The 21,697-nt window shown below is 28.9% G+C and overlaps 1 protein-coding gene across 1 annotated transcript in view; it reads left to right on the forward strand.

Annotated features, from left to right (window-relative positions):
• LOC141297562 (calcium-activated potassium channel subunit alpha-1-like) overlaps window positions 1-21,697 on the forward strand; it is an 89,044-nt gene that overhangs the window by 33,300 nt on the left and 34,047 nt on the right. The window contains exons 6-16 of the mRNA XM_073827978.1: window positions 1,840-1,915; window positions 3,756-3,831; window positions 5,809-5,979; window positions 9,822-9,913; window positions 12,547-12,657; window positions 12,782-12,887; window positions 14,084-14,166; window positions 14,299-14,368; window positions 15,806-15,961; window positions 18,342-18,451; window positions 19,160-19,228. Coding sequence (XP_073684079.1) covers window positions 1,840-1,915; window positions 3,756-3,831; window positions 5,809-5,979; window positions 9,822-9,913; window positions 12,547-12,657; window positions 12,782-12,887; window positions 14,084-14,166; window positions 14,299-14,368; window positions 15,806-15,961; window positions 18,342-18,451; window positions 19,160-19,228 — 1,120 coding nt within the window. The remainder of the gene's footprint in view (window positions 1-1,839; window positions 1,916-3,755; window positions 3,832-5,808; window positions 5,980-9,821; window positions 9,914-12,546; window positions 12,658-12,781; window positions 12,888-14,083; window positions 14,167-14,298; window positions 14,369-15,805; window positions 15,962-18,341; window positions 18,452-19,159; window positions 19,229-21,697) is intronic.

Consider the following 21,697-nt stretch of genomic DNA (forward strand, 5'->3'; position numbering starts at 1 on the left):
AAAGTCTGCTGTGCCCACAAACAAATATATATATATAGACAGATTGACATAGCAGAAATATAAATATATAACATACTGTGTTCTGAAACAATAAAGAATTATGTTTTCTTTTTTATACATTTATAAATATTTTAATACAATCAGTGAATATTCATGTCAGTTTTTATTAAGAAGTGCAACTAGTACATTTTATACGCTTTTTATCATTTCAAGCTTTTTTATATTCAATTTTATATTTTTATATGAATTATTTTAATGTTATATTTTTTATATTATATATAATTTTAATTATTAATTATATATCATTTTAAAAGTAATATTTTTACATTGTTTCACAGCTGTGATGAAATATCCAGACTTTTGTTGGATTTATAAATATTTTCATAAAATCAGTAAATATTGATGTCAGTTTTTATTCTAAAGTGCAACTGGTAAATTGTATACGCTTTTTATCATTTCCAAAAAATGTTTATGTTCAATTTTATATTTTTATATTAATTATATTAATTTTATATTTTTTATATTATATATAATTTTAATTATTATATTATATATACTTATATTATATATCATATTATAGTTATATATAATTATATATAATTAAAAAAATTATATTTTTTATAATGTTTCTCACTTGTGATATGAAATATCCACACTTTTGTTGGATTTATAAATATTTTAATAAAATCAGTGAAAATTGATGTCAGTTTTTGCAACTGGTAAATTTTATACGCTTTTTAGAATTTCAAGCTATTTTGTAATAATAATAATAAATAAATCTAAATTATTAATAATAAAAACAATAATAAGTATTATTATTTTTACTACTATTATTAGAAATTATTTTTACTGTTAATATAATAATAATCGTAGCAATAACAATTGATATTATTATAATTACTACTACTACATATAATAAATAAACCATTTAAAATAATTAATTGTAGCATTTTTGTGACCTGTTTTGTTCCAGACCTCAAGAACGAGTGTTGTTTTAGTGTTTAATCGCAGCTTATGAGCTTATTTTTGGAAGACTGAACATTTTCATCATTGGTTAAGGTCATTCATAATCAGTATTCCACTAAACACACTTCTAAGGGACAAAGTTAGACCCTTTTTCTCAAGTTCTGTCAAAGATGTCATGCATTTGTTGTGCATCAAGCATTGCAAGATACAATATTTCATGCAATATGCTTTGCTTTGCTGTTGTAGTTTATTGCAGATTTAGGCAGGTGTAGCAGGTGTTTCATGTATACTATGTCTAGTATGCATATTATAGGCACCACTATTGAGAACCCAGCCATAGCTCCAGATTAATGTCGGCTTTTTCCTGGAAAGTGGACTGTGTGAAGTTAAGCAATGAATGAGTTGTGAATGAATAGATACATGTGTGTGAATCTGTCATGCATTTGCTTTGTGCGTTTTCATAATAAGCAAGGTCACCTCACCGAAGTCACATGTTTTTCTCTCATGTTTTTTTTTTGCTGTAATGCTTCTGAAAGCAGGACTCAAATTTAGGCGTTTGCGTCATGAATGTTGAGCTCAGATGTTGAGCCGACTGTCTGTCGCTCGGTCAGTCTACAGAGAAATAAACTCAGTCCAGATGTGTTCAGTTCAGTGCTGCATCTCTCATCTTTAACTTTTTTAGCGCTTTCATTTTCATATTTTGATATTGTGCTTGTATTGTGTGTTAGTTGTTCTTATGGTCTGATGAAATCTGTGTCTTTGTTAAACATGGATGAACATTTCAAAGGTATGAGTTGAACTAAATTCTGCATACTCTCGATGTTATTGTATATTGTAAGTGTGTTTCTTACTTGCTTCTGCTCTTTCATGCAGGATTGAGGTTCTTAAGAGCCTTGAGGCTGATCCAGTTTTCAGAAATATTACAGTTTTTAAATATCTTAAAAACAAGGTAAGAATGCCTTCATGTGCAGCGTGTGAAATAGTTGTTTATCATTATTTTGTATTTTTATGAGTATTTATTTTAAATTGTGTGTTCATAGAGAATTATTTACTTGCTTTTTTTCTTTTTTTTGCGAAACAATTTTACAGAATAAAAAGTATAAAGTCTTCGACTGACAAATAGTTTAACTATTGTATTATTATATTATATTATACTATATTATATGTGACCCTGGACCACAAAACTTTAAGTCATAAGTAGCACATGTATATTTGTACCAATAATTATTGATTTTTATATAATATAATAATTATTGATATTAAGTAAAGGTCAAGTTCCATGAAGATATTTTGTACATTTCATACCGTAAATATATCAAAACTTAATTTTTGATTAGTAATATGCATTGCTAAGAACATCATTTGGACAACTTTAAAGGTGATTTTCTCAATATTTAGTTTTTTTGCACCCTCAGAATCCAGATTTTAAAATATTGTCCTAAAAATGTACCATTATGACTGTTTTTGTGGTCCAGTCTCATTTATATTATTATACACTCAAAAAAGTCTGTATAAATAGGGTATAATGTACTGTATTCATATAAATACATTTACTGTACAGGTGTTTTACCTGTGTTTTGAGTTGTTTTTACAGTATAAGAAAATCCCCATAAACTTAATGTAACAAACTTTTACGTTTTTCTACTGATTTTTTTTCTTATTTAATTTCATTTCTCAGTATTTTAATTTTTTTTTTTGCACCATCAGATTCCAGATTTTCAAATAGTTGCATCTCAACCAAATATTGTCCTAAAAATTGACCCTTATGACTGGTTTTGCGGTCCAGAGACACATTCATATTATTATACACTCAAAAAAGTCTGCGTAAATAGGTTATAATGTACTGTATTCATAAAAATAAATGTACTGTGTTGATTTTTCACAGGTGTTTTACCTGTGTTCTGAGTTATGCATTGCATTGTGTTGTTTTTACAGTTAAAGAAAATCCCCAAAAACTTAATGCATCATTAACTTTTCCATTTTTCTACTGATTTTTTATTCTTATTTTATTTTATTGTGTTTCTCAGTATTTTTTTTTTTTGCACCCTCAGATTCTACCTTTTCCAATTGTTGTATCTAAACCAAATATTGTCCTAAAAATGGACCCTTATGGCAGGTTTTGTGGTCCATAGTGGCATTTATATTGTTATACACTCAAAAAAGTCTGCATAAATAGGGTATATTGTACTGTATTCATAAAAAATAAATGTACTGTGTTGATTTTTCACAGGTGTTTTACCTGTGTTTTGAGTTATGCATTGCATTGCGTTGTTTTTACAATTAAAGAAAATGCCCATAAACTAATTTTAACATTACCTTTTTTATTTTATTTTATTTTATTTTATTTTTTGCTTCTGCCAGACCTTTAATATCTTTGACATTGTGCTCAGAAATCTGTCCGTCTCCCTGAGCTTAGATCTAAAGCTTTAGCGCAGATGTCCAGGAGAGCTTATTGTGCAACAAAATAAATAATCTCAGAGCAATTCATTGAAATGGAGGTGGAGAGAGGTGAAATCTACTGAATAGACTGTGCCAAAACCATCTGAAATAATTTTTGGACTAAAATGGACCAGTATTATACAAAGACCTTGAGTTTATGGTTACAGCAGAACCTTTAGTCATCTCTAATCATTTCTGTTTTGTGAAAATATGTTTTTTTTTCCATAAAAGGTTTAGCCATCTTTCCAAAACATGCTTGGCTTGAACTCAAAATTATGTTCAGTATTAGTTCAAAAATGTTGATTTATGTGAGTATCATTTGATGTGTTTCTAAAAATTTGTTTTTATAGCAACTCCATAAAGTTGGTGAATTTGTGCTCAATCTTTATAAGCACATGGCTGACCGCAGCAGGCTTCATACATTTGGTAAGTCAGTCGCAACGAGAATTACACGGATGGTGAAGGCTTATATTTTGATTGAAAGATCACAAAAACAAACTTCTTCTACTTTGGAATGATGTGCACTTTTGAGTTATTCACAATTTGACAAAAACATAAGTTTGTTTCTTAATCAGATTTGGAGAAATGTGTCATTCCATCACTTGCTCACCAATGGATGTAAATGGGTGCCGTCAGAATAAGATGATAAAAACCTGAAAAAATAATCCACATGTAATCCACACCACTCTTGTCCATCAGATAACATCTTGAGAAGACAAGAGCTGCATGTTTATAAGAGCCTAATCCATCAATAATATGTTTTTAAACTTCAAACCAATGCTTCTGGCCAAAATATGAGTCCATAATCCATAATAACACTTCCTTCATTGTAAAAGTCCATCTCCTATTGTCTCTCACATCAAAATCCAGACACGTATTTGTTTAGAGCTGTTTTGGCTTGTAAACAGATTTCTCTCCTGATTCAGACCAGACCAGTTCTTTACTGGAGGAAGCGTTATTATAGATTATGGACTCATATTTTAGTTAAAAACATCTTAATGATGGATTTTTTTCAGTTTTCGTCTTCTCAAGATGTTAACTGATGGACTGAAGTGGTGTGGATTATTTGTGGATTATTGTGATGTTTATTAGTTCAAATACATTAGAGAAATATGTCATTCCATCACTTGCTCACCAATGGATGTGAATGGGTGCCGTCAGAATGAGAATCCAAACAGTTAATAAAAACATCACAATAATCCACAAGTAATCCACACCACTCCAGTCCATCAGTTAACATCTTGAGAAGACAAAAGCTGCATGTTTATAAGAACCTAATCCATCAATAAGAGGTTTTAAACTTCAAAAACCAATGTTTCTGGCCAAAATATGAGTCTATAATCCATAATAACGCTTCCTCCAGTGTAAAAGTCCATCTCCTGTTGTCTCTCACAACAAAATCCAGCCACGTATTTGTTTAGAGCTGTTTTGGCTTGTAAACAGATTTCTCTCCTGATTCAGACCAGACTAGTTTTTCACTGGAGGAAGTGTTGTTGTGGATTATGAACTCGTATTTTAGTTAAAAACGAAAAGGTTTTGTCTTCTCAAGATGTTAACTGATGGACTGGAGTGGTGTGGATTATTGTGATGTTTTTATCAGCTGTTTGGATTCTCAATTCTGACGGCACCCATTCACACGCATTGGTGAGCAAGTGGTGGAATGACACATTTCTCTAAATCTAATTAAGGCGAAACACTGAAGGTGAATAGGGTAAAATTTTTTACTAATTGATAATTGCAAACAGTTTTTGTTTTACAAGTTTTCAAAAATGTTAGGTTTAAACATGCAAATGAGGCGTTATTTAATGAAATATGCACTAATTTGCATACATTTCTAGTACAAAAAGTCTAAACACTGGATGAAGTTTCAAAATTCTTGTTTAACTTTTTTTTGACATATTAGAGTCAAATGTTTTTACAGAGGTATCTTATTCTGTCACTCCATAATTCAGAAAAATACTATTTTTGGGGGGAATAAAATGTTGTATAAAATCAAGCAAATTATATATGAACAAATCCCTCTGTAAAAACCTTCAGAATATAGACAGGAATAAAAATGTAAAGTTTGGTGTGTGTAAGTGCTACTGAAGTGGAGATGTATGGCTCGGTGTAGGAGAAAAAAAACTCATTTAGAAGAAAACTGCCTTTAAAAATATGTTTTGTAATTGAAATCTATTGACACAAATAGATAAAGTGCTATAAAAAAAACACTTAACAGTGTCTATTGGGTGTTTTCTTTCCACTAGTCTGAAAAAACACTTTATGAAAAACCAAAAAGCCCCAAATCTCAAACTTGACAGGTGCATGAAAAAGCTGTATTTTTGCTCAATAGGATCAATTTTGACTTCATGTTGACAAAGTGAAGCTTAAATAGCGATACTGAGGCTGTTGGTGTGTTTTCAGGTGGAAAACTCAGGGGATCCTTGGGAAAACTTCCAAAATTCCCAACCGCTTTCCTACTGGGAGTGTGTGTACTTACTCATGGTAACCATGTCCACAGTGGGTTACGGAGATGTTTGTGCTAAAACAACCCTGGGCCGCCTTTTCATGGTCTTCTTCATTCTCGGAGGATTGGTAAAAAGCCTAATGAAATAATAATTAACCCACAGCCTGCATTTCTGCCTCCAATGATCAGGTCCTTAATCATTGTATCCTTGACAACCAGAGCTGGAAAACGAACCCTTCATTTTACTTCAATCCCATCCAAATGTTCCCAGCTTCTGTTTGTCATGATGGAAAGATCTTGTGTTTTTTGCTTGTACTGCATTGCGTGTTTTTGGTTCTTAAACAAGTATTTCTATATTGCAAATGCTATATTTGTTGATTTCGTGTAATAAGTGGAACCATCATTAGGGAGTACAAAGTAATTCTGTTTGTAGAAATCATGACTGACTGCGGTTTTAGACGACCCGACCCAGTTTACCCCCACCCAAACTCCAACAAACTCTACGAAGGGTTGAGATATGCACAACGTCACAATGTCAACATACATCATGCATATATGACTGTCTCAGATATTATTTTAATATTAATTGTTATTAATATTATTTTTATGAAAATTATTTAACATTAACATTTTATTATTAATATTTTTCATAAAGTTGGTAAAGCCAAATACATTTAGCTATTTGTTGTACTATGTAATGGAATGCTTTTATAAAACATTTTATACACAAAATAATTTAAAGATACAATAATAAAGCACCGTAGGTCTTTCCAGTTTGTCCTGTTTATGATTTATTCGGTCAGTATAATACAAAAATAAAATAAAATAATAAAAAACTAAAAATAAAAACCTCTTCAAAAGTGTTTTGAAAGACATTTCACTGCTTATCTGAAATTTTTAAGATCAGCTTATTGCCATAAAGAATTTTTTCAATATAAATAAAGTAATAATTTTAAAAACTCAATATAAAAAATACATATAAAATATAATACAAATAAAATATACAAAATTTAATAAATATTAAAAGATTACAAAAATGAGGTTAATTTATTATTTAATTTATATTAATATTAATTTGAACTATTATTCATATTTTATTTAAATATATGTAAATTAAACTATATAAATATATAAGCGATTATATTGATTACTATATATTTTTAAATATTGTAAAGATATAACCATTAACATTTTATTATTAATATTTTTCATAAAGTTGGTAAAGCCAACAACATTTGTTGTACTATGTAATGGAATGCTTTTATGAAACATTTTCTACACAAAATAAATTAAAGATACATTAATGTCTTTCCAGTTTGCTCTATTTATGGTTCATTTGGTCAGTATAATACAAAAATAAAATAAAGTAAAAATAAAAACCTGTCTCAAACTGTTGATTTCACTGATTATCTGAAAGTTTTAAGATTATTAAAAATATAAATAAAGTAATAAAATATCTATATAAATAATTAAAAAAAATCAATATAAAAATCAATATAAAATGTTATAAAATTAAATATAAAAATGTAATAAAAATAAAAAATTACAAAAATTGTAAAGTTGATTGAATTAATTTAAATTAATATTATTTATAATTATTATTAATATTTTATTTAACTATATTTAAATTAATAAATAAATAAAATAAAAAGTGTTTTGAAAGACATTTCACTGCTTATCTAAAAGTTGTAAGAACAACTTATTGCCATAATGATTTTCATTAAATAAAATGATAAATTATTAATATTAAAATATAATTTTAATATTAATTAAAATGTAATGATATAGATATATTAAAACAATTACACTAATATCAACAAAAATATGATTTTTTTTAAATATAAAAAAAATTAACATTATTTTAATATAAAAAAAAATTTGCAAACTCTTGCAGCATTGTTAGAGGTGACAGTGGTGGTCATATCCGCCCAGCGTAAGAGTTTGTTTGGACTAAACATGGCTCTTGAGGTTTCCTCCTTTACATCACCGTTTTCCCTCTTAAAACAGCAGACTGAATCTCATCTGTGACTTTTCTTCTCTCCAACACCGATATCTCTTAAAACAGGGATATTTGTCAAACAGAATGCTTTTACTTTAACCTAAAACCTTCTCTAAATTCCGAGCAATGCATGTATACAAGCATTCTGATTCTCACTGTTACTCAATCTGTCTGCATTATTAAGCTCCAGTATTTTACACTTAAAGGGATAGTTTGTGCAGAAATGATCATTCTGTCATGGTTTACTCAGCCTCATGTCATTTCTTTCTTGAGTGGAGCTCAAAAGGTCAATTTTAGAAACATTTGGCTCCTTTTTCTATATAATGAAAGTCAATGGGGAGTCCATGAGACAATCATAATTATGACTTCAGAAATCAAATCACATTCGTTTCTATAGCACTTTTTTATACAATACAGATTGTTTCAAACCAGCTTCAAACAGGAAAATATGAGAATAAATGAAGCAAATTCTTCAAATACGAGACAATTTCAACCTCAGTTCTCAAGTAATGCTGTAAACTATATAATAAACCTTGTCTGTAGGTACATTATTATATTAAAATAATTAGTAAACAAACATTCAAATCATTAAGAGTAAATTAAGTAGTTATAATTTATTTATTATTAAAAAAAATAATTATCTGAAGGTTTTAAGATCGGCTTATTGCCATAAAGATAAAGTAATAAAATATTTATATAAATGTAATAAAATAAAATAAAATATAAAAAAAGTAATAAAATAAAATATAAAAACAAAAATAACAAAATTGTAATTTAATTATTAATATTTTATTTAACTATATTTAAATTAAACTATATAAATATATAAATTAATTAATTACAAAAATATTTTTTTAAATATTGTAAAGATATAACAGTTAACATTTTATTATTAATATTAACATTATTTCAATATAAAGAAATTATGAACTCTTATAATTGAGAGTTTTAAGACCTAATTATTCCCAAATTATTTATTTTCATATAAAGTAATAAAATATGAATCTAGAAACATTGTTTTCATATATATTAATGTATAATTAATATTAATATATAATATTAAGTTTCTATTTAAATGTAATTAAATGTAATTATATATATATATATATATATATATATATATATATATAATGAATTATATACAATATTTTATAAATAAAAATTTACATAATATAAACATTTTTTACACTAATCAACACATTAATGCATAACGATAATTTTTGGTCAGTGAAATGCAATAAATATATATATATATATACTTTTGAAATACAATTTATTTACTGCTTATCTGAATGTTTTAAAACCAACTTATTTTAATTTTTCCCCATATAAACCAATCAATAAAATATTAAGAATAAAGTATTATTTTAATGTTAATTATTCATATTGGTTTCTTATAAAAAATAATATAAATATTATACAAAAATATTTTTTTATTTATTTCAATTAATTATTTTAAATAAATGTAATTTTTTTAAATGCAACGTTAAATGTAAAAATTAAATAAATGCAAAATGTACACATTTTTAAATGTAGAATATCATTTTTTTATAATATTTTTTATAATTAAATTAATTTGTATTAATTTAATTATATATACAGCCTTAGTTCATTTTAATAACTGTGTAAAGTTCATCAGTTTGTGATAATAGTGACTTTAATTCAGTCGATTTAGCTGTAAAGCATTTTTACAATGCTTTTTTGTATTTTTTAAAGCTTGATCAATTATCATTTTTATTGTTTTGCAAAAAGATGCTCATTGTTTTTTATACATGCATCTTTTTTATCGCTGAGGAGAGCAAGTCGTATTGGTTTGTAATGACATGAGGTTGATCAAACATTGACTGAATTTTCATTTTGGGCTGAATTATTCCTTTAAGCCTCTTATTTCTGATATGAAATCTCTCTTCTACTGAAAGTAGAAGCATTGGCAGACTTCTATTGTCCTGTGTCTCCTGTCTCCTCCTCCAGGCCATGTTTGCCAGCTACGTTCCTGAAATCATAGAGTTAATAGGAAACCGCAAGAAATATGGTGGTTCCTATAGTGCAGTAAATGGCAGAAAGTAAGTACCGCGGGTTGGGCTGCGCTCGCTCAGTGCGCTCGGCCCGTCTGCATGCTCGTCTCTCTCTCTGTCCCATGCATGTAGGCAATGTTTGCTCGCTACGTGCCTGAAATCGCTGCTCTCATCCTTAATCGGAAGAAATATGGAGGGAGTTATAACTCGACCCGAGGAAGAAAGTAAGTCAAAGGATCCAAGGCGCCGAACCTCTAATGAAAAGGTTCTTATTTTCCGCAGGGTCTGCCGTAAAGGAGAAGCGCCGACTCTGACCTCACAGGAAGTCGCTGTATACGGCTTCCTGTGATGTCAGAGGAGCTTCTCCACAGGAAGTAGTATTATTATGAGGGTCTGGGGTCAAATGGCACAAATCATCTCATTGCTTGTCGCGTCTGAGTCGCTCATCGCTTGCTGATTCGTGCTACTTGTGACACTTTATTTAAATTGATCAAAAGTGACAGTAAAGACATTCATAATTTTAAAAAAGATTTCTTTCTAACTTTTTGTAACACTAATAATAGCAGAAATGTTTCTTGAGCAATGATTTCTGAAAGATCATGTGAAACTTAAGACTGCAGTAATGATGCTGAAAATTCAGCTTTGACTCACAGGAATAAATTACACTTAACATATAGAAAACAGCTATTTTAAATTATAGTAATATTTCATAATTTTACTGTGTTTTTGATCAAATAAATGCAGCCTTGGTAAGCAGAAAAGACTTAAAAACCAATATATTCTTACTGAAGGCTGGAGAAATGATGCTGAAAATTCAGCTTTGACTTACAGGAATAAAATACACTCTAACAGATTTTAAAATAGAAAGTAGCTTTTTTAAATTCTAATAATATTTCATAAGTTTACTGTATTTTTTATCAAATAATTGTAGCCTTGGTGAGCAGAAAAGACTCAAAAACAAATATATTCATACTGAAGACTGGAGTAATGATGCTGAAAATTCAGCATTGATTTACAGGAATAAATTACAGTTTAACAAATATGAAAATAGCAAACAGCTATTTTAAATTCTAATAATATTTCATAATTTTACTGTATTTTTGATCAAATAATTGTAGCCTTGGTGAGCAGAAAAGACTCAAAAACAAATATATTCATACTGAAGACTGAATGCTGACAATTCAGCTGCGCATCACAGAAATAAATTACATTTTAAAATAGATTCACATAGAAAACCTCATTTTAAATTCTAATATTATTTCATAATTTTACTGTATTTTTTATCAAATAATTGTAGCCTTGGTGAGCAGAAAAGACTCAAAAACAAATATATTCATACTGGAGACTGGAGTAATGATGCTGAAAATTCAGCTGCGCATCACAGAAATAAATTACATTTTACAAAAGATTCACATAGAGAAAAGCTATTTTAAATTCTAATAATATTTCATAATTTTACTGTTTTTTTAATCAAATAATTGTAGCCTTGGTGAGCAGAAAAGACTCAAACAAATATATTCATACTGAAGACTGGTGTAATGGTGCTGAAAATTCAGCTTTGATTTACAGGAATAAATTACAGTTTAACAAATATGAAAATAGCAAACAGCTATTTTAAATTCTAATAATATTTCATAATTTTACTGTATTTTTGATCAAATAATTGTAGCCTTGGAGAGCAGAAAAGACTCAAAAACAAATATATTCATACTGAAGACTGGAGTAATGATGCTGAAAATTCAGCTGCGCATCACAGAAATAAATTACATTTTACACAAGATTCACATAGAGAAAAGCTATTTTAAATTCTAATAATATTTCATAATTTTACTGTATTTTACTGTATCAAATAACTGTAGCCTTGGTAAGCAGAAAAGACTCAAAAACAAATATATTCATGCATATATAAAAATTTGTTTTGATTTAGCCTTTTCAAACTATTTAAAACTTATTTTAAATAATACTAACAAGCCATTTTGTAAAGCGTCACAAATGTTCACATTTTCACAATATCAATCACAAAATTCAAAATTCATTGTTATTGTTTGTGTCTGTGCACAATTTACATTTGAAATACATGCTTGCATTAGTTTATAATATAATTATTCATCAGCAGTCATTTTGATGGATTATACTTTTCAGATCATTAGTAAAGCTTCTTATTGTTGTTTGTTAAATTGCTCTGATGCTTTGGCTTTAAAGTCCCCATGAAATCAGTATGGGTGTTTTGTGGTTTTAGTCTATTAGCTTTGTGCTCATCTACAGCATTTGCTCATTTAGCAGATATAAGCATTTCAAATCTATTGTCTTTCTCTTAGGAGATTATCTTTATGGCTTCAGATTATATTCGTATCTTTAGCCCATTAAATGTTCATTAAAGTCTGAGTAGTGATTTCATGGGGTCTTTAATTCATTACAGTGGCACTGCATTGCTGTTATTGCTTTAAACTCACGTGTTGTTGTTATTGTTTTTAAAGTAAACTCAAGACAAGGTTTGTTGTTGTTATAAAACCCACCCAGAAAATCCACCCAGACTCCTTTAAATCAGTACATGCTCATTGGTGAATTAACATGATTTTGCATAATTTTAAGGATAAATGTTGTGTTAAATGTGTGAACTGGGTGGTTTTCCCTCTTGCTGTGGTGTTTTCTTATAATTTCGCACCCGTTGCGTTTCTCAGGCATATAGTCGTCTGCGGTCACATCACGCTGGAGAGCGTCTCCAACTTCCTTAAAGACTTCCTACACAAGGACAGGGATGATGTCAATGTAGAAATAGTTTTTCTCCATAAGTGAGTATGATTTTGAAATTGAATACAGTGGTCATCTGCACAAAAGATGTGAAGAATGGTCATGCTGCTCTGCTTCATGAGTGACTGACTTGGTCTCACATTGCCGTTGTGTGTGTTTTCTCAGTATTTCCCCTAATCTTGAGCTGGAAGCCTTATTCAAGAGACACTTCACACAGGTGGAGTTTTACCAGGGATCCGTTCTCAACCCTCATGATCTCGCTCGAGTCAAGGTACGGCTTTAATATGCAATCTTGGTTTCTTATAAGCACAGAAAACCTGGAACTATCGGAGGAATTTGTGTTGTACACTGTAAAAAAATAATTGGTTGGCGCCTAATTTTTTTAAAGTGATCAAATGGTCTTTGCTAGTCACTTCAATTTAAATTATTTTAAACTGACTTCCAGTCAAATCTTGTATAACTTGAAAAATTAAGTTTTGACAATAAGTGAAAAAAACATGTTACCATGATTTAATCATTGTGTGTGTGTGTGTATATATATAAAACATTATTTAAAAAATATTTAAAAAGCTTTTTTATTTTTATTATTATTATTATTATTATTTTTTAAAAAACCCTATTTTAGCTGGTTGCTAAGGCACTGAATAAATGTAGTGAATAAGAAAAAGTGAATAAATGAAAATTTATTGAAAAAAGACATAGGAGCTAATAAAAATGATCAAAAAAGCTAAAATCAAAGTAAAAAATAAAATCTAATTCATATATATTAACAAAATAGTAATAGTATATTAATGAAATCTAAATTTAAAATATGAACAATAGCTATAGCCGTGCATAAAGAATTCTAAAATAATAGTAATAGCTAATTTTTGAATCTTTTTTCACACTGCAAAAAATGCTTTCTTACTTAGATTTTCTGTCTTGTTTCCAGACAAAATTTCTAAAAACAAGCAAAATAATCTGCCAATGGGGTAAGAAAAAAAATCTTATTTCAAGCAGACAACTAGATTATTTGTCTTACCCCATTGGCAGATTATTTTGCTTGTTCTAAGCAAAAACTCACCTAATTTTGACTTGTTTTTACTAAAAACAAGACAATAATTTTTACTTGTCTAGAAAATTCTTCCTGATTCAAGAATTTTTAGATATGTTGGCTGAAAACAAGACAAAAAATCTAAGTAAGAAAAGCATTTTTTGCAGTGTTTTTTATTATTATTATTATTATTATTATTATTATTATTATTATTATTTATTTATTTATTTATTTATTTATTTTTTATCATTTGAGCTGATTCAATGATTGGTCTGAATGATTTTCTAGCCATTTGACTGAATGGTGTTAAATTTATGCAGTAATAACAAACAATTGAACTCATGGAAAAGGAAATTCACTGGACAAAAATATGGGAACCCTGCAAACTGTAAAGTTTATTCATTAATCTGTTTTTTTTAATCTCATTTTTCTAGATTGAGTCGGCCGATGCCTGTCTGATCTTAGCCAATAAATACTGTGCAGATCCTGACGCTGAAGATGCATCCAATATCATGAGGTGAGACAGTTTGCCGATTTTATTCAAACCTTCCAAACAAAATAAAATAAAATTAAATAGCAATTATTGCATTCAACTCAAAAATCTTTGATAGATTTCAGAAGATATAAAGTGTGATGTGTATTTTTCTAGGGTGATATCCATTAAAAACTACCATCCAAAGATCCGAATCATTACACAGATGCTGCAGTACCACAATAAGGTGAGTTAAGTCCACTTAATATTATTTAGAGTACCAAAATAAAGTTTTACAGCCAAAATGTCGATTTTCATCAGCATTTTCTCTTTTCATGATCTTTAGAATTCAACAAGTTACTGTAACTTTGAAAACTAAGAATCGCAAGTTTTTTATTTCAAACCGAAAACAAGATTATTTTTGCTTCAAGCAAAAACGCACTTAATTTTGACTTGTTTTTTCTAAAAACAAGAATTTTTTTTTACTTTTTGATTTAATCATTTTTTTGATATTTTGGCTGAAAACAAGACAAAAAATCAGAGTAAGAAAAGCATTTTTGCAGTGTATCGCCTTACTTACTCAGTTCATTGACTACATTGATAATTGCAAACATTTTTTGTATTACAAGTTTTCTAAAATGTTAGGTTTAAACATGCAAATGAGCCATTATTTAATAAAATATGCGCTAATTTGCATGCATTTCTAGTACAACAATCTAAACACTGGATGAAGTCAGTTTCAAAATTATTGTTTAATTTTTTGACTTAATAGAGTCAAATGTTTTTACAGAGAGGATTTGGGGTATCTCATATTGTCACTCCATAATTCAGAAAAAACATGTATTTTTTACCATTTTGGGGAACTAAAATGTATAAAATCAAGCAAATTATATATGAACAGAAGAAATCCCTCTATACACTGCAAAAAATGCTTTTCTTACGTAGATTTTTTGTCTTGTTTCCAGCCAAAATATCAAAAAAATCTTGAATCAGGAAGGATTTTCTAGACAAGTAAAAATTATTATCTTGTTTTTAGTAAAAACAAGTCAAAATTAAGTGAATTTTTGCTTAAAACAAGCAAAATAATCTGCCAATGGGGTAAGAAAAATAATCTTATTTCAAGCAGACAACTAGATTATTTTTCTTACCCCATTGGCAGATTATTTTGCTTGTTTTAAGCAAAAACTAACCTAATTTTGACTTGTTTTTACTAAAAACAAGACACAAATTTTTACTTGTCTAGAAAATCCTTCCTGATTCAAGAATGTTTAGATATTTTGGCTGGAAACAAGACAAAAAATCTAAGTAAGAAAAGCATTTTTGCAGTGTAGAAATCTTTAGAATATAGACAGGAATAAAAATGTCAAGTTTGGTGTATGTAAGTGCTACTGAAGTGGAGATTTTTGGCTCAGTGTAGGAGAAAAAACTCATGTTGAGAAAACAGCCTTTAAAAATATGTATTGTAATTGAAATCTATTGGCACAAGTAGAAAAAACACTATAAAAGAAACACTTAACAGTGTCTTTTGGGTGGTTTTATTCTACTAGTCTGAAAAAAACACTTTATGAAACACCAAAAAGCCCAAAATCTCAAACTTGACAGGTGCATGAAAAAACAGTGTTTTTGTCTGCAGTGTCTCCCCTTAAAATCTTATTATGTATTTCTGTTTTCTGTTCTTCTCCAGGCTCATCTTCTCAACATCCCGAGCTGGAACTGGAAGGAAGGCGATGACGCCATCTGCCTCGCCGAGCTAAAGCTGGGCTTCATCGCCCAGAGCTGCCTGGCTCAGGGTCTGTCCACCATGCTGGCCAACCTCTTCTCCATGAGGTCCTACATCAAGGTCAGTCCAGTCTTGTTTCCAGGCAAAATATCTAAGAATTCTTAAATCAAGAAGGATTTTCTTGAGGAGTAAAAATTATTGTCTTCTTTTCAGAAAAAACAAGTCTAATTTAAGTGCGTTTTGGCTTGAATCAAGCAAAATAATCTGCCAATGGGGTAAGAAAAATAATCTTGTTTTCTTTTTGAAATATTTTTTTTTTGCTTACCCCATTGGCAGATTATTTTGTTTGTTCTAAGCAAAAATTCACTTCATTTTGGCTTGTTTTTTCAGAAAACAAGACAATAATTTTTACTCGTCTAGAAAATCCTTCTTGATTTAAGAATTTTTTTGATATTTTGGTTGAAAACAAGACAAATAAAATCTAAGAAAAACATTTTTTGCAGTATACTGTAACACTGTTTAAATCCTGCATTGCAAAAAATGCTTTTCTTACTTAGATTTTTGTCTTGTTTCCAGCCGAAATATCTAAAAATTCTTAAATCAAGAAGGATTTTCTAAACAAGGACCCCACTGGCAGATTATTTTGTTTGTTCTAAGCAAAAAATCACTTCATTTTGGCTTGTTTTTTCAGAAAACAAGACAATAATTTTTACCTGTCTAGAAAATCCATCTTGATTTAAGAATTTTTTAGATATTTTGGTTGAAAACAAGACAAAAAAATCTAAGACAACCATTTTTTGCAGTGTACTTTTACACTGTTAAAATCCTGCATTGCAAAAAATACTTTTGTTTCTTAGATTTTTTGTCTTGTTTCCAGTCAAAATATCTAAGAATTCTTAAATCAAGAAGGATTTTCTTGAAGAGTAAAAGTTATTGTCGTCCTTTCAGAAAAAACAAGTCTAATTTAAGTGCATTTTGGCTTGAAACAAGCAAAATAATCTGCCAATGGGGTAAGAAAAATATCTTGTTTTCTTTTTGAAATATTTTTTTTTTGCTTACCCCATTGGCAGATTATTTTGTTTGTTCTAAGCAAAAAATCACTTCATTTTGGCTTGTTTTTTCAGAAAACAAGACAATAATTTTTACCTGTCTAGAAAATCCATCTTGATTTAAGAATTTTTTAGATATTTTGGTTGAAAACAAGAAAAAAAATCTAAGACAACCATTTTTTGCAGTGTACTTTTACACTGTTAAAATCCTGCATTGCAAAAAATACTTTTGTTTCTTAGATTTTTTGTCTTGTTTCCAGTCAAAATATCTAAGAATTCTTAAATCAAGAAGGATTTTCTTGAAGAGTAAAAGTTATTGTCGTCTTTTCAGAAAAAACAAGTCTAATTTAAGTGCGTTTTGGCTTGAAACAAGCAAAATAATCTGCCAATGGGGTAAGAAAAATAATCTTGTTTTCTTTTTGAAATATTTTTTTTTTGCTTACCCCACTGGCAGATTATTTTGTTTGTTCTAAGCAAAAATTCACTTCATTTTGGCTTGTTTTTTCAGAAAACAAGACAATAATTTTTACTCGTCTAGAAAATCCTTCTTGATTTAAGAATTTTTTAGATATTTTGGTTGAAAACAAGACAAGAAAATCTAAGAAAACCATTTTTTGCAGTATACTGTAACACTGTTTAAATCCTGCATTGCAAAAAATGCTTTTCTTACTTAGTTTTTTTGTCTTGTTTCCAGGCAAAATATCGAAAAACTCTTAAATCAAGAAGGATTTTCTAAACAAGTAAAAATTATTTGTAAGTTTTTGCTTAGAACAAGCAAAATAATCTTCCAATGGGGTAAGCAAAAGAAATCTTATTTTAAAACTAGATTATTTTTCTTACCCCATTGGCAGATTATTTAGCTTGTTCTAAGCAAAAACTTACTTTGTACTTGTTTAGAAAATCCTTCTTGATTTAAGAATTTTAAATATTTTGGCTGGAAACAGGACAATAAATCTAAGTAAGAAAAGCATTTTTTGCAGTGTACGAATCAAAATAAAGTGCATTTGATTCACTTTTATTGAATGGAAAAGACCACACTGCAAAAAAGATGTTCTTATTTCTTGTTTCCAGCCGAAATATCTAAAAATTCTTAAATCAAGAAGGATTTTCTAAACAAGTACCCCACTGGCAGATTATTTGGCTTGTTCTAAGCAAAAACTCACTTCATTTGGACTTTTTTCTGAAAACAAGACAATAATCTTTACTTTAAATTTCCGATATTTTGGCTGGAAACAAGACAAAAAATCTAAGTAAAAAAAGCATATTTTCCAGTACAGGATTCAAACAGTGATACGGTACACTGCAAAAAATGGTTTTCTTCGATTTTTTTTGTCTTGTTTTCAACCAAAATATCTAAAAAAAATTAAATTAAGAAGGATTTTCTAGACGAGTAAAAGTTATTGTATTACTGTCTGAATCCTGTTTGAAACTCACAACTTCCTTCCGTTTAGATTGAAGAAGACACATGGCAGAAGTATTATTTAGAGGGAGTAGCCAATGAAATGTACACGGAGTATCTGTCCAGTGCCTTCGTGGGTTTGTCCTTCCCCACCGTTTGTGAGTAAGTATGATGGGTGCACTTATTTTGACTATTTTTCATATGTTAGTAAATCTTAAAAATAAAGGTGCTTAATGATGCCATAGAAGAACCTAATTTGTCTAAATGGTTCCATAAAGAACCTTGAACATCTGAAAAACCTTTCTGTTTCACAAAGGTTCTTCAGATTATAAAAAGGTAAGAAAGTGATGGTTCTTTAAAGAACCTTTGACTGAATGGTTCTTTGTGGAACCAAAAATGGTTCTTCTATGGGATCGCTGTGAAGAACCTTTTAAAGCACCTTTATTTGTAAGAGTGTATGAGAGTACAGTTATTAAAAATGACGAAATGACACAAATTGAAGTTATGGGAATCATGTAGTGAAATGCAAACTATTATATTTTGAGCAATTTCAAAGATGCCACACTTTGTTAAATATTTGTTTTGTGAAGAAAGTCACATATCAAATGTTTATGTCTATAAAAATGTATATAAGCACAAGCCAGATGCTCAAAAGGATTATGTTTAAGAACATAAGAAACAAATTCAGCCGAATATGTCCAAACTTTTGACCGGTTTCTATCTTTCTTAATTATTTGGATATGTTTCTGTGTGACTTAGCTGTGAAATTGCTGATGTAAATAGATGTAAACAAGATAAATGTCCTATAAATGTGATTATTGCTCATCTGTTACGTGTAATTTATTTTTAAATGAACAAGTTTCTTTGCAGACTCTGCTATGTGAAGCTGAAACTCCTGCTGATCGCGATTGAATATAAATCGGACCAGAGAGAAAGCAGGTCAGTCTGATCTAAAAACATTCATAATTCTAAAAGATACAGTATTCAGATAGCAATATTTACAGTGCTGCTCAAAAGTTTGAGATCAGTAAGATTTTTATTGGTTTTTTTAAGTCTCTTATACCTGTTAAAGTTCCATTTATTTTTGAAAAAAAAAAAAAAAACAACCCTGTTTTTTAATTTTAATATACATTAAAATAAAATATTATTTCTGTGATGCAATGCTAAATTTTCTGCATCATTACTGCAGTCTTCAGTGTCACATGATCCTTCAGAAATCATTCTAATATTCTGATTTATTATCAATGTTGGAAATAGTTGTGCTGCTTAATATTTTTGGGAATCTTTGATGAATAAAAAGTTAAAAAGAATGTAATTTATTCAAAATAGAAATCTTTTCTAACAATATATATAACTATTACTTTTTATTAGTTTGACACATCCTTGCTGAATAAAAGTAATAATTTCTTTCAAAGAGAGAAAGAAAGAAAAAATGTACTGACCCTAAACTTTGAACGAGGCATTTATTGTTACAAAAGTTTTCTATTTTAAACAAAAGCTGTTCTTTTTAACGTTTTATTTATCAAAGAGTTCTGAAAAAAGTAAAAAGTATCACAGATTCCCAAAAATATATTAAGCAGCACAAAACTGATAATAAATCAGTATATTAGAATGATTTCTGAAAGATCATGTGACACTGAAGACTGCAGTAATGCTGCTGAAAATTCAGCTTTGCATCACAGGAATAAATTATATTTTAAAGTATATTGAAATAGAAATCCACTATTTTAAATTGCATTAACATTTCACAATATTACAGTTTTTTCTGTATTTTTAATCAAATAAACAAATCGTTGATGAGCAGAAAAGTCTCCTTTAAAAAGCATAAAAAAATTGTATTGATCCCAAACTTTTAAGCCGCAGTGTATTTCTTACATTAACATACTCCTGGCTCAAATGCAGTGTTATTTTAGTATCATTGATATGCTATTATAGTTTTTGTTAATATTTTTAATTAGATTTCTTCTTCACTTAAACTTCAGTAAAATTTGTAGTGATTTTGTTGTGCATTTTCGTCATTTATATTAATTTTTTTGAATATCTATAACATTTTTATTAATTTTTATTTATTTGTTTTTAGTTTTTTTTTGTTATTTTAGTGCACTAAGTTAATCTACTTGTTAAAAATAAAAAAAGTTAAAATATATTTATTTTAATACTTGTAATACTTTGTAATACTCCATCCATGTTTTCCAATAGTTTTAGTTAACAATAATAACAGACATATCAGACTATTTTCTGCCAGTTTAAATAAAATACCCTAGACTACAAAACCCAGTCATAAGGATACATACATGGTATGGTTTGTTAAAATATGACAATATTTGGTTGAGATACAACTATTTGAAAATCTGTAATCTGAGGGTGCAAAAGAATTGAGATATTGAGAAAATCGCCTTTAAAGTTGTCCAAATGAAGTTCCTAGCTATGCATATTACTAATCAAAAATTAAGCCTTGATATATTTACAGTAGGAAATGTACAAAATATCTTTATGGAACATGATCTTTATTTCATGTACTAATGATTTTTGGCATAAAAGAAAAATAGATACTGATGTATTTTTGGCTATTGCTACAAATATAAGACTGGTTTTGTAACCCAGGGTCACATTTTGTTTCAAGTAACAAAATGTTTGCTTTTTATGGTTTACGTTTAAGTTTTAATGATAATAACCCTACTCAAATAATTTTACCCTGCATTTAGTGGTTTGTCTCACTTTGCTGCCGTTTGTGTGTTTGTTTCACACAGGGGTGGAAAATGGTATGAAATTATAAGGTTTAATTTGGTGTGGTCACGTCATGCCAAATTCTCTTGAAAATTTACTTGCCATATTTCCCTGAAACGTTCCTAAATGTTTTAGGGTTTTTTGTGCTTTGGTTAAAAATCGAGGCAGTACTGTATATGTGTAGATTTTCAAGGGATACTGTCGTTCAGTTTCTGTACTTCTGGTTGAGCTTTGTGTGTAAACTGTAATGTGGCAATGAAAACAGCACTGACATTATCTGCCACTGCCCTAGACATGTTTACACTGCAAAAAATGCTTTTTTTACTTAGATTTTTTGTCTTGTTTCCAGCCAAAAATATCGGAAATTTAAAGTAAAGATTATTGTCTTGTTTTCAGAAAAAAACAAGTCGAAGTGAAGTGAGTTTTTGCTTAGAACAAGCCAAATAATCTGCCAGTGGGGTACTTGTCTAGAAAATCCTTCTTGATTTAAGAATTTTTAGATATTTCGGCTGGAAACAAGACATAAGAACATCTTTTTTGCAGTGTGGTCTTTTCCATTCAATAAAAGTGAATCAAATGCACTTTATTTTGATTCGTACACTGCAAAAAATGCTTTTCTTACTTAGATTTATTGTCTTGTTTCCAGCCAAAATATCTAAAATTTCTTAAATCAAGAAGATT

Source organism: Garra rufa, chromosome 22 (genome assembly GCF_049309525.1).
Source record: "Garra rufa chromosome 22, GarRuf1.0, whole genome shotgun sequence".
In the NCBI taxonomy this organism is placed as follows: domain Eukaryota; kingdom Metazoa; phylum Chordata; class Actinopteri; order Cypriniformes; family Cyprinidae; genus Garra; species Garra rufa.